This window comes from Vombatus ursinus, unplaced genomic scaffold (assembly GCF_900497805.2).
Source record: "Vombatus ursinus unplaced genomic scaffold, bare-nosed wombat genome assembly UNPS02014798.1, whole genome shotgun sequence".
NCBI classification, from domain to species: Eukaryota; Metazoa; Chordata; class Mammalia; order Diprotodontia; family Vombatidae; genus Vombatus; species Vombatus ursinus.
In genome coordinates, this window is record NW_020954576.1 from 52,764,505 (window position 1) to 52,779,052 (window position 14,548).

A 14,548-nucleotide genomic window follows, 5' to 3' on the forward strand; every position below is an offset into this window, starting at 1 on the left:
CAAGGAGAGGTTGTGGAGATAGAAACCAGATTTTCAACCAATTAGATTTTAGGGTGGAGAGTGAAGAATTAATTTCAGTGTTGTAAACCTAAGGAACTGAAAAGACAGTAGTGCTTTCAGCAGAATTAAGGACATTTCAGAAGAGGGAGTGAATTTGTGAGAAAAAGATTGAGGTATGTTTTTGACATGTTAAATTTTAGAAGCCTTTGGGACATCTAGTTGAGAGTGTCCAATACTTCCCTTCACAAGTTCTACATTTTAGTGAAACTGTGCTTCTTAGCATTTCCATACACAAGAAATGCCATTTTCCATCTCTATGCCTTTGCACATATTGTCCCCCATGCCTAGAATGTACTTCTTTCTCACTTCTACTTCTTAGAATTCCTAACCTCCTTCAAAACTTAATTCAGGTACCACTATGAACATGAGATCTTTCCTTATCCCCCTTGCTGCTTTCCTCCTAACATTACTTTATAAATTTGTATAGAGTTAGGGTTGTACATGTTGTCTGTCCTGGCAGAGGATGTAAGTGCCTTAAAGTCAGAATTTTTGTCTTTATATCCTCAATACTTAGTATGATGTCTGACGTATAAGGCACTTAGTAAATGCTTGTTGATTGCTACAGGACTGGAGTTCAGGACAGAGAGGAGGACTGAGTAAATAGATCTAAGAGTCACAGGCATAGAGAAGGGAATTAAACCTGTGATTGCTAATCAGGTCACAGTGTAGAGAAAAGAGAGTCTAGGATAGAGCCTAGGGGTACATCCACAGTTTGGATGGGACTGAGAAGAGGTCAGAAAAGTCAGAGGTTAGCTTTTTTTTTTTTAACAAATTCCAGAAAGGAGAGAGTATCCATGAAGAGAGGTGGTTGAGTGTCAAATGCTGCAGAGAGGTCCAGGATACAGACTGAAAACAAAACATCAGATATGTCAATTAAAAGATTATTGGTAACTTTGGAAAAAGATGTTTCAGTTGAATGATGAGATCAGAAACTAGACTGCAAAGGATTGAGGAATGAGTTAGACAAAAGGAAATGGAACAAATGAGAGTAAAGAACTTTTTCTAGCAGTTTGGTTGTGAAAGGAAAGAGTTATGGGACTGTAGCTTATGTGGGATAGTAGAGCCAAGCAAGTTTTTTAAGGATGGGGGAGACCTGGGTCTGTTTGTAGGCAGCATGCAAGGAACCAGTAGGGAGAGATTGAGGACTAGATGAAGAAGTATGGGCAACCTGCTGGAGAGATGAAAGAGGAGAGAATCAAGGGTACGTGGAAGGGGGTTGGCCCTGGCAAGAACGGTCACCTTTCAGAGGATAGGGAATGATGTCAAGTTTTTCTATATGTAGAGAAGGGGAAAAGAGAACATGTGGTGAATGGCCTTTATTTTCTCATTAAAATATTCTTTGAGGAGTTTAAGAAACTCTTATGACTATTTTCTTTAAGTTATCACTACTTTTTTTTTTTTTTAGGGCAGTTGGGGTTAAGTGATTTGCCCAGGGTCACACAGCTAGTTAGTGTCAAGTGTTTGGTCTGAGGCCGGATTTGAACTAAGGTCCTCCTGACTTCAGGGCTGGTGCTCTATTCACTGTGCCACCTAGCTGCCCCTAAATTATCACTACTTTTGGGCTAAAAGCGGGCTGCTGTTTAACAGCCACCCAGCTATATCTTTCATTTTGGACTTGGAATACATTTGAATACAGGCATCTGGCAAAATGGTGGGAGATGAGAATATGCCAGCGCTTACTTCCTCTCATTTTTTAAAATACAGATATAACTGTCATTCCCAAACTATCAGTGCACATGGACATCTACCATACCATTTTCTAGTCAATATCAGACTTGAGGGGGAGAATTGATTGGCACGGCTTAGTCTTGGGGCTTTCCCACCACAGTCCCACAATAATTCCTTCCTATTTCAACAGAGCAGCAATGCCAAGAAGGAAAAGGATGCTTTGGAGGACAAGAAGCGGAACCCCATCCTCAAATATATTGGAAAGCCGAAAAGTTCCTCTCAGAGCAGTAAGTATCCAGGCAGCTCCCGTTTTCCTGAAAGCTGGAAGCTGGCAATCCCCTGTTTCTGTGGATTTAGCAGGTTCCTATCAGCACTGCTCAGTCTCACCTTAGGTTACATCTGTTTGAGATTTTTAGAACTAAGAAAGAATCATTTAGAGCCAGGTACTTGATTCAAGAATTCCAATCCAATTAGAGCTAATTGAATAGCTTTTTGAATCAGTACATTCCTAGGCTTAACCTATGGTTTTCCTTGGGTCAAGGATATTCTTGGGGTGGTGGGTATAAGGGGAAAAAAAGTGTTATCTGCTGGTGTTAACTTCCCCCTCCTTCTCCTCCCCCACCCCCATTTACTACTCTCCTCAACCCTGAGGTGTATCCCTGCTCCAAAGGATCCTCAGAAGTTTAGGTCAGTTTTGGACCTTTGATGGAGTTGATACAGTCTCTGAGATATTGCCAATCTTGACAATGACCTAACCACCTATACTTAACTGACCTTAAGTAGGTGTGGTTTGTTAGGAAGGAACTGCTCTTCTACCTTCTCTCCTGCCTCTCCTGCTTGTTTGCTCTACTCTTATGCCCTCAAGGAATGAGTGGAATGAGAGGATTGAGGAGGGTGGCTATGGAAGAAGAACAAGGGATGAGCTTTCTGGCTAAAATTACCTTCTCAGAATGGGAAGACAGGCAAGGTGGGAATCATTTCTGGGTCATCTTTCATATTGCCCCTCTGTTTTCATTTTCTGGTTAGATGTGATTTTTTTGTTTGTTTTGACTCTTAAAGAGTTAATTTGACTTTTCGTGGTTTGTTTTTGTGTGTTTCTTTTTTGCTTTAGCATTTCATGTCCCCTTGTCCCCTGTGGAAGGTAAAACGATCACTTTCTTTTGGGATTTTCTTTGTGTTCAGTCTTTTTATCCTTGAATCCTCTATCCTGTTACCTTCCCCCCACCAAGCACTCCCTTTTGCCCAGAAGGAATTCCCAGGTACTCAGAGCCCCTACCAGACCCAGGGGTCTAGGATTAAGGGCAGCCCCTTTCTATTCTATAGAGATATCCTGGAAGTTCTGCCTTTTACCTGTCAATCAGGTCTCTTCACCTCTCTCATCTCCTGTGGATCTTCCTGTGCAAGATCAGCTTCTCAAACAGCATCAGATGTAAAGGAGATTCCTGTCCAGAGGTCCCATTCTTCCTGGTTTTTTGCAAAACCATCTCTTTCATTGAGATTCTAGAACTAGAATGGGCCTTTAGAGATCCTTTAGTGAGTGAGTCTACCCTCCTTCTACCCCAGTCCCTCATGTTACTGGTGAAGAAGCAAAGAGGTCCAGAGAAGGAAAGTCCTACAGATGGGTAGTGGCAAAGCCCCAAGGAGGGCACCTCCTCAGTCCAGTGTTCACACATGGGACTGGGGTGCAAAGTGGAATGAAATCCCACAATTAGGATTCCAGACGTCCTCCAGTCAGCTGGAAATGAGAAAAATTCCTGATATTCAGCAGTACCATGAAATTACTGTCTTTGAAGATGATGTTATTACTCTTAGTTAATTCAAATGCAGAAGTGTTGTGCTAGGAGTGCAAAAGTCAAAAGTAGTTTTTGCCCTCAAAGAGCTTATCTTTTATTGGGAGGTTGTAAGCTAAGTAATAAGAAGTGTACCCATGAGAGCAGGAGGAAAAGGGAAAGGGTACCAACACAGAGGGAGATGAGTGAGGGTTTCTTACAAGATCTGGTCCATGAGCATTACTTTGGCAGGAGTTTATGGTATGTGAAAGTAGGTAGTATTATTGTGTCTGAAGCATTTGTCATTTTTCCTAGAGAGTTTAGGGAGCTGCTGGAGATTTTTAAGCTGGCAAGTAACATGTTCACGCTTAGACTTGAGGAAGATGATTTTGGTAACTGCATGGAATATCAATTGAGGAGGCTTGGGAGCTGGTGACCAATTAGGAGACTCTTTGAATAGTCCAAAGGAAGTAAGGGCCTTGACTAGATTGGCTAGGTGTGGGCATAGGGAAAGAGACGCATTCAGGAGATTCAGAGGTAGAATCAGACAACTAATAGATAAGGGAGATAATGGAAAGGGAAAATTCAAGGATGGCTCTGAGATTGACACCTGGGTTACTGGAAGGATAGTGATTCTGTTAACAGAAACAGGGAAGTATGAATGAGTTGTGAGTTTCAAGAGAAAGATAATAATTTCATTTTGGACTTGCTGAGTTTGAAATGTCTATGGAATATCTGGTTAGGAGTGTCTAACAAGCAGTTGACTACTTAGAATTGGTTTTCAGAAAAAAAGATTAGGGCTGACCATATAGATTCAGGAGTCATGTGCATAATGATGATGATAGATAGAACCCATAGGGGTTGATAACATCATCAAGAGGTTGTAAAGAGAGAAGAGGACCCCGGACAGAGCCTTTGGCAGGGATTACTCACATTTGGGGGAAGAAGACTAATGATACCTCAGCAAGGAGACTAAGAAGCATGGGATAGGTGGCGTCAGCAGTTTGAAAAATTTCTAAGAGATCAAGAAGGATGAAGACTTAAGAAAAGCCATTTTCACTTTATCAATTAAGATTTATCAATTAAGAGATTTTTCGTAATCTTTGAGAGAATAGTTTTTTGAATGTGGGAGATGGAAGCTATATTACAAGGGTAACATTACCTGTTCTACTTATTTAAAATGGTGGTGTTGGGGGGGGGGTGGTGTTTTAAAATATTACGGATAGCTCTGATGACTTTAACTCCCACTTATTTCTGATTGATCGGCAGCCGTTGATCATAAAAGCCCCTGAAACCCAGATACTTAATTCTCAGCACATATTTCCCCTGTAAACATGACATTAGACTTAGACAATAAGCCATTTAAACCATTGTTTTATATTATTCTGAGAGATGGCACTGTGCCTTTCTTATAGGGAGTGTTAGGGTGAAATGGCCTGCCAAATGCTTCAGACTCTAGTTTTTGTCATAGCTTCATTTAATTCCAAATCCTCTGAATTCCCAGAAAGCCACCAGGCTTCTCAGTTTTCATGTATAAGAATACAACATAACAAAAGCTAGAGGACAATAATTTTTAGATGATTATTTCTCATTTTTACTGCTACTATTTTTCTCTTTGGCCAAAGGAGTCAATATTTGACGACATATGGTCAGCTTTCATGTAGTGTGTTTCTTCTTGCCTTCCCCTTCCCATTTCTTTCTACCTACTTTTGCTGTAATTACTCTTTGGCTCTGTGGTGCTCATCTGACTCAGAGATCTCTTAGGGTCATACTTCCTTGATTATTCCTTATTTTTTGTCACAGCCAGGGTGGGATATCCCCCAGAAGACAGTTGTACTTTGTACTCTATACCATATAGGGTATAACTTACACTTTCCTGGGGGTAGGATTAAGTCCCTGCACTCCAGTGAGTTTATCTTTTGAGATGTGCCTAGATTACTTTAAAGAGGTCATCTAACTCAGCTACTACCTTCTTTTCGGGGAAGACTGAGGAATGCTAGCCCTGGCCAACCCACAAAGGCCCATGTACACATTCAAATGATGAATAGACAGAAAATATATATCTTGAATCTCCTCTCCTGGTTAGGTGCTGCTTTGGGAATGACTGTTAACTCTTCCACATATATACAAGTTATTTTGTATGTGGATGCAGAGGGGCATTATCCCAATCCTGCCCCAAAAGATGTGAAGCACAGAAGCTTATCAAATTCTTTCCTCTAGTGTTCTCTGAATCAGAAACTTTCTTTTAAAATCTTGATATGAGAAGCAATGGAGTTTGGTGAATTTGTATTAGGTAGTGGGATCTTTGGGAACATGGCTATATAGAACATGGATTAGTATGGTCATTGTTGGGGCCTCAGCGCTTCGGATATTTTTTCTTTCTTGTTTTACCCATACTTACCACAAAGTCCCCAGTAGAAGAGTCATCTCCCTATGATGGTATAAATAGCTCAGCCCCAATCTCAGAATCATTAGGACCCCTAAGCTGGCTAATCAGCCTTCTAGAATGATTTCCTTATCCCCTTTCCTAATTATTGGGAACTAATAACAGTCCAATTTATGGTCAGTATGGGTCTTGGTTCTCTATAGTCCTAATGTCTGTGATTGGCTGTATGCATACCTTCTCTCACCTGTCTCTTTCTGCTTTTCTGGAATAGAACAGCTATCTGTAAGCTTTGCCTGGCTCAGGGCCAGAAGGTAAATGGCCAGGAGAAGGGTCTCTAGTCCTGGCATAATCCTTTCTTCTTTCTCTGGATCAAGGTGTTTACTTTTTTATCCTTCTCTGCTTTACCTGTGGTAAAGGAAGAGTTGAATTTAAAGAAGTTGGGAGTTGGAAGGGGTAGAAGGACCACAGAGAAACATCAAGACACTTTGACCTAAAGTTAATGGCAAATTTCGAAAAATGTCTGCGAGTAGGCAAGAATGGCCTCATTTAGGAGTACATTTAGATGATATACAAATATGTTTGTAGCATTGCTGCCTACTCTTACTTGGATATGTCCTTTAGGAAAGTCATAGTGGAGACTTCATTTAGCATCCACTGCTCTTGCTTTTGTCCTTGTCTCATTGACTGAGAAGGAGAAGTGAGGAGTCTGGAGGAGTCCCTGTGCAGAAAGGAGGGCATCATTTACTGAATTTTTACTTTACTTCTCCCCTATCCCTAGTCAAACCTGGCAATGTGAGAAACATCATCCAGCACTTTGAGAACAACCAACAGTATGACACCCCGGAGCCTGGAATGCAGCGACTCTCAACAGGAAGCTTCCCTGAGGATCTGCTGGAGAGTGAAAGGTAGTAAGTGGCTGGAGGGGCAGGCTCATACACTTACTGGACCAAGGATGGGGAGGACTAGGGACTAGGATGCCTTGGTTCCAGTTAAAGCCCTATCACTTGTGACTTTATTCCTTTACCTCAATTCCCCCCTTAGAGAAGGAAATGAATCAGAATCATGGTTGGGTTTATGTGTAAAGCGAAAGAGAAGGATAAATTTTAATAGTCTTCCAACACCTAAACATCTGAAAATCCCCATGAAGTCGTCATCCAACCTGTGTGTGAATACTCAGTGATGGAGAACTCACTGCTTTATAAGCAAAGCCATTCTGTTCCTGAATAGTCCCTTTTATCATGAAGTTCTTTCTTTATATGGAACTGAAATCTGCCTTTTGGTAACTGTCATCCATTGTTTCTAGTTCTGCTTCCTGAAGTCACATAGAGTCATTCTGAATCCCCTTTCACATGACAGCCCTTCCGATAATAAAGTTGTAATCGTAGAATTTTAGAACTTCAAGAAACCTTGGAAATCAACCAGTCCAGCTCTTTCATTGTATATGTGAAGAAACTGAGACCCAGAAAGCAAAGTAACTTGCCTAAGGTCACAGTGGGCAAGTGGTAACCCCAGATTTCCTGGCCCCCAGTGCCATAGGCTCTATTTCACTACACTGCCTCTTCTCCAGGCTCAGCAATTCCTCATAGAAGGCCTCAGTGGTCTCAGGGTCTGGTTGGAAAAACAACACTGACACATGAATAGATGACTAATAGTCTAAGTAAAGAAGACACAGGGAGTAGTGTTGTAGAAAGAAGAGTTGAGATGACTGGACCAGACTGGGCTCATAGAGGAAAGGAAGTCTAGTCTAGAGCTTGAAGAATGGTCATGGTATCCTGCAAGAGAACACTGAGGGAGAAGGCTGCAGAGGTAGGTTCAGGTCAGACCAGAGGACCTTGAATGCCAGGTTTGGAGTTTTATCTTCTAGGCAGTGGGGTGCCATTGAGTAGGAGGGTAACACAATGAAAACAGTATTTTAAGAGAATTAATGTGGGGCTGTGTGGAAGGTGGACTGGAGGGTATTCTGGAGGTAGGGAGATCAGTTGGAATATCATTGCAGTAATCCTAGTGGAAAGAGATTTGATCTTGAACATTGTAGTAATAGGAATAAGTAAAGGCTAGATATGAGGCATGACAAAGGAATCATCATAGTGTTAGAGCTAGAATAATCTTTAAGATCATTTTATTCAGTTTCCACATTTAAAAAATAAAGGTTGAAAGAGGTTGACCTGTCCAAGTCACATAGCAAGTCCATGGCAGAGTTGAGACTAGAACTCAGGTTTCCCAACCCATGGTCCAGTGCTTTTTCCACTATATTTTGCACTGGACTAAATGTTGAGGGTATAGAAGTGTCTTGGACACAGTCTCTGTCTTCAAGAACTTAGAACTTAGTAGCTACTTTGATACTACAATGGATCTGTAACCTTATTGGTGTGGCTACTCCCTCTCCTGTGCAAATCACCACCCATGACATTTTCTCATCCTTTTTTTATCTTGTCTAGATTCTCCTACAAATTGTCTGTGTGGAAAGAACCTAATGTGCTGGGAGCTAGTCTCTGTCTTTTACACTTAGTGGCTACTAGTGTAGTACCTTGGTTATATGTCTGTTGTTATCCTTTGTTCTTTCAACAAGACCAGCCCACTTTTTTCTGATCTTCCATCTCCTGGGTGTTGCTTTTTATATCTCTTCTCATAGTCATTGACTGCTGCTTACTGATACCCAGTTTAGGTCTCTCCATCATCTTTTGAGTCACCTATAATTTTGATTCTCTCAAGACTGAAGTGTTCCATGACTCATGGCCATAGAACATCACTAGAAGAACAGTGTGTTAAAAGATGGGTTTTGGTTTCAGGAGCAGCTTAGGATCATTGAAATTACAGTGAAGTTTTCCAGATGCAATTGAGCCTGCATTTGTTCTCCTGTTTGATTCTAGGCTCAGCCCGTTGCCCATCTAAGTGTCTGCCCAAGATATATGTCTAGATGGACTAGAACATGGGCACCCAATAAGTCATAGTTTAGATGATTTATCTGCTTACTTTTTCCTGTATGGATTATCAGATTGAATTCCTTTGAGTAGTTGTGGTTTACCTTAAGAAGTTTTAAAATATTCTGGGGCTTGATACAAAAGACACATCTGCGTAATCATAGCATAAGGTAATATATGACAAGTACCATGTCTGTGGTCTTTGAAGACAAAGAACAGTTTGCTTAGTTTCTTCACCTGTTTTCCTTTTAGCTTCTCATGCTGAGGAAGGAGCAGATGAGGAATCTCTGGCTCAGCCTCCTAGAAGAGATTTGTACTCTGAGGGTCCACCTGTGTCTCTGATCAGTTTGAGGGAACTTGGGAGCATGGTGGGGTCTCTGAGCACAGAGGAAGAAGCTCCAGCACCTTGTGATTGATTGAATATTGGGAGCTTAGAGGTTGGTTACTTGGATGACCTGGAAAATGATAGTACTTTTGACAGAAACGGAAGTCAGTAAAGGAGCTGATTTTTAAAGCAAAGATGATTTATCTTTTGGACATGTTAATTTTAAAATGTCATCTTACCCGAGTGGAAATGTCCAACAGGCAACAAAAAAAGCAGGACTACTGGAATTTATTTGAGAAGGGCTGATATCTCCAAGAAGAGAGTTTAAAGATAGAGGAGAAGGCTGAAACTTATTATACACATAAATTTAAGGGATAAAAAGTGGTAAAAGAGCCAGAGGAGTAGTCAAGGAGATAGAAACTAGGATAGTGCAGAATGGATATTTAGGAAGGAAATAATTTTAAAGAAGGGTAGTCAGCAATGTCAAAACATACAGAAAAGATTTAAAGAGAAAAGACCACTGGATTTGTGATTTGGAAGTTATTTGGTTGAACTTCTAGAAAGTACTTTCAGTACAGTGGTGGAGGTGGAGACATTAGGTTTCTCATAGAGAGAAACATGTAGCACACATTTCAAATTGAAAGGTGGTTAAGGATCTGAGCTTTTCTAAAAGGCATAATCTTGAAAGTGCTTAGCAGTTACTTGTGTGAATGGCCGTATTGATCCTAAATAGTTCCAATAACTGATTTCTGAAAGCCACTCTCACATCTTTGACCGTGTAGCCTCAGTAACACCAACAGTTTGTTCATAGTGCTGAAGCACTTTATATGCGAGTATTTATGAGAAATGTCTTGAAACCAGGTTGGGTCTGGGTCAGATTTCTCAGAACTGGTTGGAATGGATAGGCAGTTCATCCCCTATCTCGGGTGGGGAACCTTTGGCCTCGAGACCACATGTAGCCTTCCATGGCCTCGGGTATGTATGGCCTTTTGACTGAGTCCAAGTTTTACAGAACAAATCCTTTTATTAAGAGGATTTGCTCTGTGAAGTTTGGATTCAGTGAGAGGGCTGCACTTGAGGACCTAGAGGGCCACATGTGGCCTTGAGGCTGCAAGTTCCCCACAAATGCCCTACCCCTATGACAGTTCACACTGGTTGATGTAGGTAGTAGTCTGGGGGCTATCAGCATCTGGTTCATGGCAGTAGTGTACTCTAATGGCCCAGGTGCCCCTAGCTCAAATTTTGAGAGGCCCCTGAATGTTCTTTTGGCCTAGGGTACAACATGGAGTACAAATTATCAGTATTAACAGCAGCAGAAATGTATGACTGCACAGGAGTTGCTGGGGACCTGGGTCAGATAGGGATCAGAAATACCATCTCTTGTGGAGTCCAGATCACAACAGAACACCAAGAAGAGCCACATCAAATCCTCAGCTTCTTATCAACAATGCCTTTCCCAGAAAACAAAGGACCCCTTGCCACTTTGAGATGCTTGATTGCTAAACTTAGGAGATGGAGAAGAAGAGCAGGTGCCTAGAAGGGAATTGGCCAGAAGAGAGGCAGTGTGGTATTGTGATACTTGATCATAGGCAAGCCACTGACCCTCTCTAAACCTCAGTTTCCTTGTCTGTAAAATTGGGATAATCATACCTGTAGGACAGGTATAAGACCCCACAGTGCCATTGTGAAGTCCAAAGGAAATAATGTACATAAAGAAATTTACAAACTTTGAAATGCTATATAAATGTCAGTCATAGTGGAAAGAGTACTGGGCATAATGGGAAACCAAGGTGTGGGCAGGGAGGGGGCAACAGTTCTGTTAAGATATAAGAAAGGAGGAAAGTTAGAAAGCAGTGAGAACTTCCTGACAGGCAATGGCAGAAAGCCCTGGAATAGGCAAATGAAGAAGATGGTTGCATTTTCTTCTCGGGAGATCTTGGAAAAAGGAGGGTCCCTCCCCAGCTTGCACCAGAAGAGGGGACTATCCTGTACAGAGGCAGAGGGATGACTAGAATGACCACAGATAACCCTAGGTGAGGAGAATGGTGGTACTGGGTCTTGTTGTCCTCAATTAGGGACTCTGCTATCTACACCTTCCTAGGTTGGGGAGTTTGGGGGTCTCAGCCTACCCCTTTAATCCTTCTATATGAAGGGCTCAAAGCACATTGAAAGTCTGAGCTTGTCTTTCATCGCTATGATTTGCTTTCCCCTTTAGACTCTTCCTTGATAGGTCTTAGAAGAGTAGATCCTTAATTAGGCTACAGTGGGGAAGGGAAGGGAGAGTTGCCTTTGTTCAGAGAAAGGGAAGGACATGACCTTTGGCATTCCAGAGTGCCTGCTCCTTTGGGGCTTAGGTGGACCATGCAGAGAAGGTGGAGGGATTGTCTGGCTTCTGAGGGATGGGGGTGGGGAAGGAGAGGGCTGGATCTTGGTAAGGGCAGAGCAGAGAAGTCTGCTCTGAGTCCTCCCCATCTCCTCACTCAGTTCACGTTCAGAAATACGTCTGGGCCGCTCAGAGAGCCTGAAAGGAAGAGAGGAGATGAAAAAGTCCCGGAAAGCAGAGAATGTGCCCCGTTCTCGAAGTGACGTGGATATGGATGCTGCTGCGGAGGCTACTAGGCTCCACCAGTCAGCCTCATCCTCAGCCTCCAGCCTTTCTACCAGGTGGGTAGGATTGAAAGGGGATGAAAAAACAAATTAAAGCAGCCATCCTGATAATTGCCTGGTGCTTTGAGCGGAATGCTGATAACTTTCATTTCCATTCCCAGGTCCCTGGAGAACCCAACCCCACCTTTCACCCCCAAAATGGGCCGTAGGTGAGTGATTCAGCATCTTCTGTTCCCCAGCCCTAGCTTCTTACCCCCTAATAATGCTTATTTGTACAGAAGTAGCTAGAAAGGGCCCTGTTTGGTCCCTTCCTCCACAGAAATAAACAGAATCCTTCACCACTAACCCTTCATCATTTACAGGAGCATTGAATCTCCTAGCCTTGGGTACTGTACAGATGCCCTTCTCCCTCACCTCCTGGAGGATGACCTGGGTCAATTATCTGACCTGGAACCTGAGCCTGATGCCCAGAACTGGCAGCACACAGTGGGAAAAGATGTGGTAGCTGGGCTGTCACAAAGGGAGATTGACCGACAGGAAGTTATCAATGGTGAGGACTTGTGCTCTGCCCCTCACCTTCCATCCTAGGGCCATCCTTATTCCCCATTCAGGGCAACAACTCTACCTGGGCACTAAGAGTCCTTGAAGAAAAGCCTCTTGGTAACCTCTGGAGGTTGGGGGTCCATGCCAGCACCAGTAGGAGGCAGTGAAGTGTAATGGGAAATGCCCTGAATGAGGAGGCAGAAGAACTGAACCCCATTCTTAGTTAGGTGACTGTGGACAAATCACTTCCTCTGTCTGGGGCTAAGTGTCCTTATTTGTTAAAGGAGGTTGGACTATATGATCCTGAGTTCTCTTTGGGCATAAAAATGTGAATCAAAGATGTGGAAAATCAGGCCTTCTGAGGAGCTGGAATTTGGAACTAGTACTTTCCCCCCAAGAGTAGGGGGAATTGGAGGATCAAGGAGTTAGGACTCCAAAGCCTAAGGTGACTTCAGCTCTCTTCTGGCACAGAGCTGTTTGTGACAGAGGCGTCCCATCTTCGGACTCTACGAGTCCTGGACTTGATTTTCTACCAGCGCATGAAGAAGGAGAACTTGATGCCTCGGGAGGAGCTGGCCCGCCTCTTCCCTAACCTGCCTGAACTTATTGAAATTCATAGTAAGTAGCCCCATTCTTAAGTTCCCTACCCTTTAGTAACCTCCTGGCACTGTTCCTTAGCTCCATAGTATTACTACCTCCTGATCTTGTTCCCAAACCAGGCTCTTCTGCTTTGATTCCCCATATTCCAAGTCTCTTACTTTTGAATACTTCTCTTTTCTCCCCTTCTCCTTGGCATGCAGAGTTTGGCAATGAGAGCTTGTGTGTATCTGTGTTTTCTCTCCTCTTCCTCCTCAGATTCTTGGTGTGAGGCCATGAAGAAGCTCCGGGAGGAGGGCCCTGTCATCAAAGAGATCAGTGACTTCATGCTGGCCAGGGTATGGCCCCAATATCCCTTTTAGATCATGATTGGGGATGGAAAGCACTGTTGGGAGGCCAAGAGAGAAGCGAGGTCCTGATGTGTGGGAGGAAGAAGGGCTCTTGAGAGGACCAGGAGTGTCAGGACTAGTTGGATGCCCATTTTTTTTGTCTCCTTAGTTTGATGGTGCAGCCAGAGAGGAGCTCCAGCAGGTAGCAGCACAGTTCTGTTCCTATCAGTCAGTTGCACTGGAACTGATCAAGACCAAACAACGTAAGGAGAGCCGCTTCCAACTCTTCATGCAGGTACGGCACCCTTCTTCTGCCTGTCATCTCCTTACCTGTCTCTTGTCCTCAAGCCCTTCTGCATACCTCATAACCATGTATACCAGGCTTTCCTTCTGCTTAATAGAACCTCTAAGACTCATTGTTTTCCTTCACTCCAGGAAGCTCTCCAGCACTCCCTTAGATCACTGCTACAGCTCTCACTTAGTGGCTCATGTGGAATTGGAAACCAGGTTCCATCGCTCACACTGCTGCCTGCCATTATCTCTTAAACACTTGCCCCAGTCTGTCTCTGCCTTGATGGTATTCCAAATCTCCCTTCTTCCCTACCATGACTTGAAATTCCTCCTTACTCATTCTTCCTACCCAGGAGGCTGAGAGCAATCCCCAGTGCCGGCGCCTGCAGCTCAAGGATCTGATCATCTCAGAGATGCAGCGTCTCACCAAGTATCCACTGCTGCTGGAGAATATCATCAAGTACACAGATGGTAGGAATGTGACATCATCGAGGTGGGGGAGTGCATTGGTATAGAAAGAAGACACCTAAGGTGTCAGACATGGGTGTGAGTCTCAGCTCCACTTTTTTAAAAAATGTATTTATTTTTAGTTTTCAACATTCACTTTCACAAGATTTTGAGTTCCCAAATTTTTTCCCCATCTCGTCCCTTCCCCCACCCCAAGATGGCATGCATTCTGAATACCCCTTCCCCTAGTCTGGGGAATTTCTGTCCCCCTTCTCTTATCCCCTTCCCCTTCAATTTTCCTGTAGGGCAGAATAGATTTCTATACTCCATCGCCTGTATATCTTATTTCCCAGTTGCATATGAAAACAATTGTTTTTTAACATTTGTTTTTAAAACTTTGGGTTCCAAATTTTCTGCCTTGCTCCCTCCCCACCCACCCTCATTGGCAATTTTTATTAATATCTTTTGATTCTAGATCAACTAAATTTCCCCCTCTATCCCTTCCTCTCCCAAAGACCCATTCCATATAACAAAGAATAAAGAAAAAGAGAAGAAAAAAAATCAACTTAATACATAGAAAAGATCTGGAAACATATGCAGTGTTT

The 14,548-nt window shown here is 42.9% G+C and overlaps 1 protein-coding gene across 5 annotated transcripts in view; it reads left to right on the forward strand.

Annotated features, from left to right (window-relative positions):
- The window catches only part of ARHGEF11 (Rho guanine nucleotide exchange factor 11), a 154,949-nt gene that overhangs the window by 127,646 nt on the left and 12,755 nt on the right, over nt 1-14,548 (forward strand). For 4 of the 5 annotated variants that reach the window (XM_027870992.1, XM_027870996.1, XM_027870994.1 and 1 more), the window contains 9 exons: nt 1,919-2,015; nt 6,662-6,791; nt 11,614-11,793; nt 11,898-11,945; nt 12,099-12,286; nt 12,751-12,897; nt 13,135-13,214; nt 13,375-13,500; nt 13,850-13,967. In XM_027870992.1, the coding sequence (XP_027726793.1) occupies nt 1,919-2,015; nt 6,662-6,791; nt 11,614-11,793; nt 11,898-11,945; nt 12,099-12,286; nt 12,751-12,897; nt 13,135-13,214; nt 13,375-13,500; nt 13,850-13,967 (1,114 nt within the window). The remainder of the gene's footprint in view (nt 1-1,918; nt 2,016-6,661; nt 6,792-11,613; nt 11,794-11,897; nt 11,946-12,098; nt 12,287-12,750; nt 12,898-13,134; nt 13,215-13,374; nt 13,501-13,849; nt 13,968-14,548) is intronic. The other variant, XM_027870995.1, reaches the window with a different exon arrangement.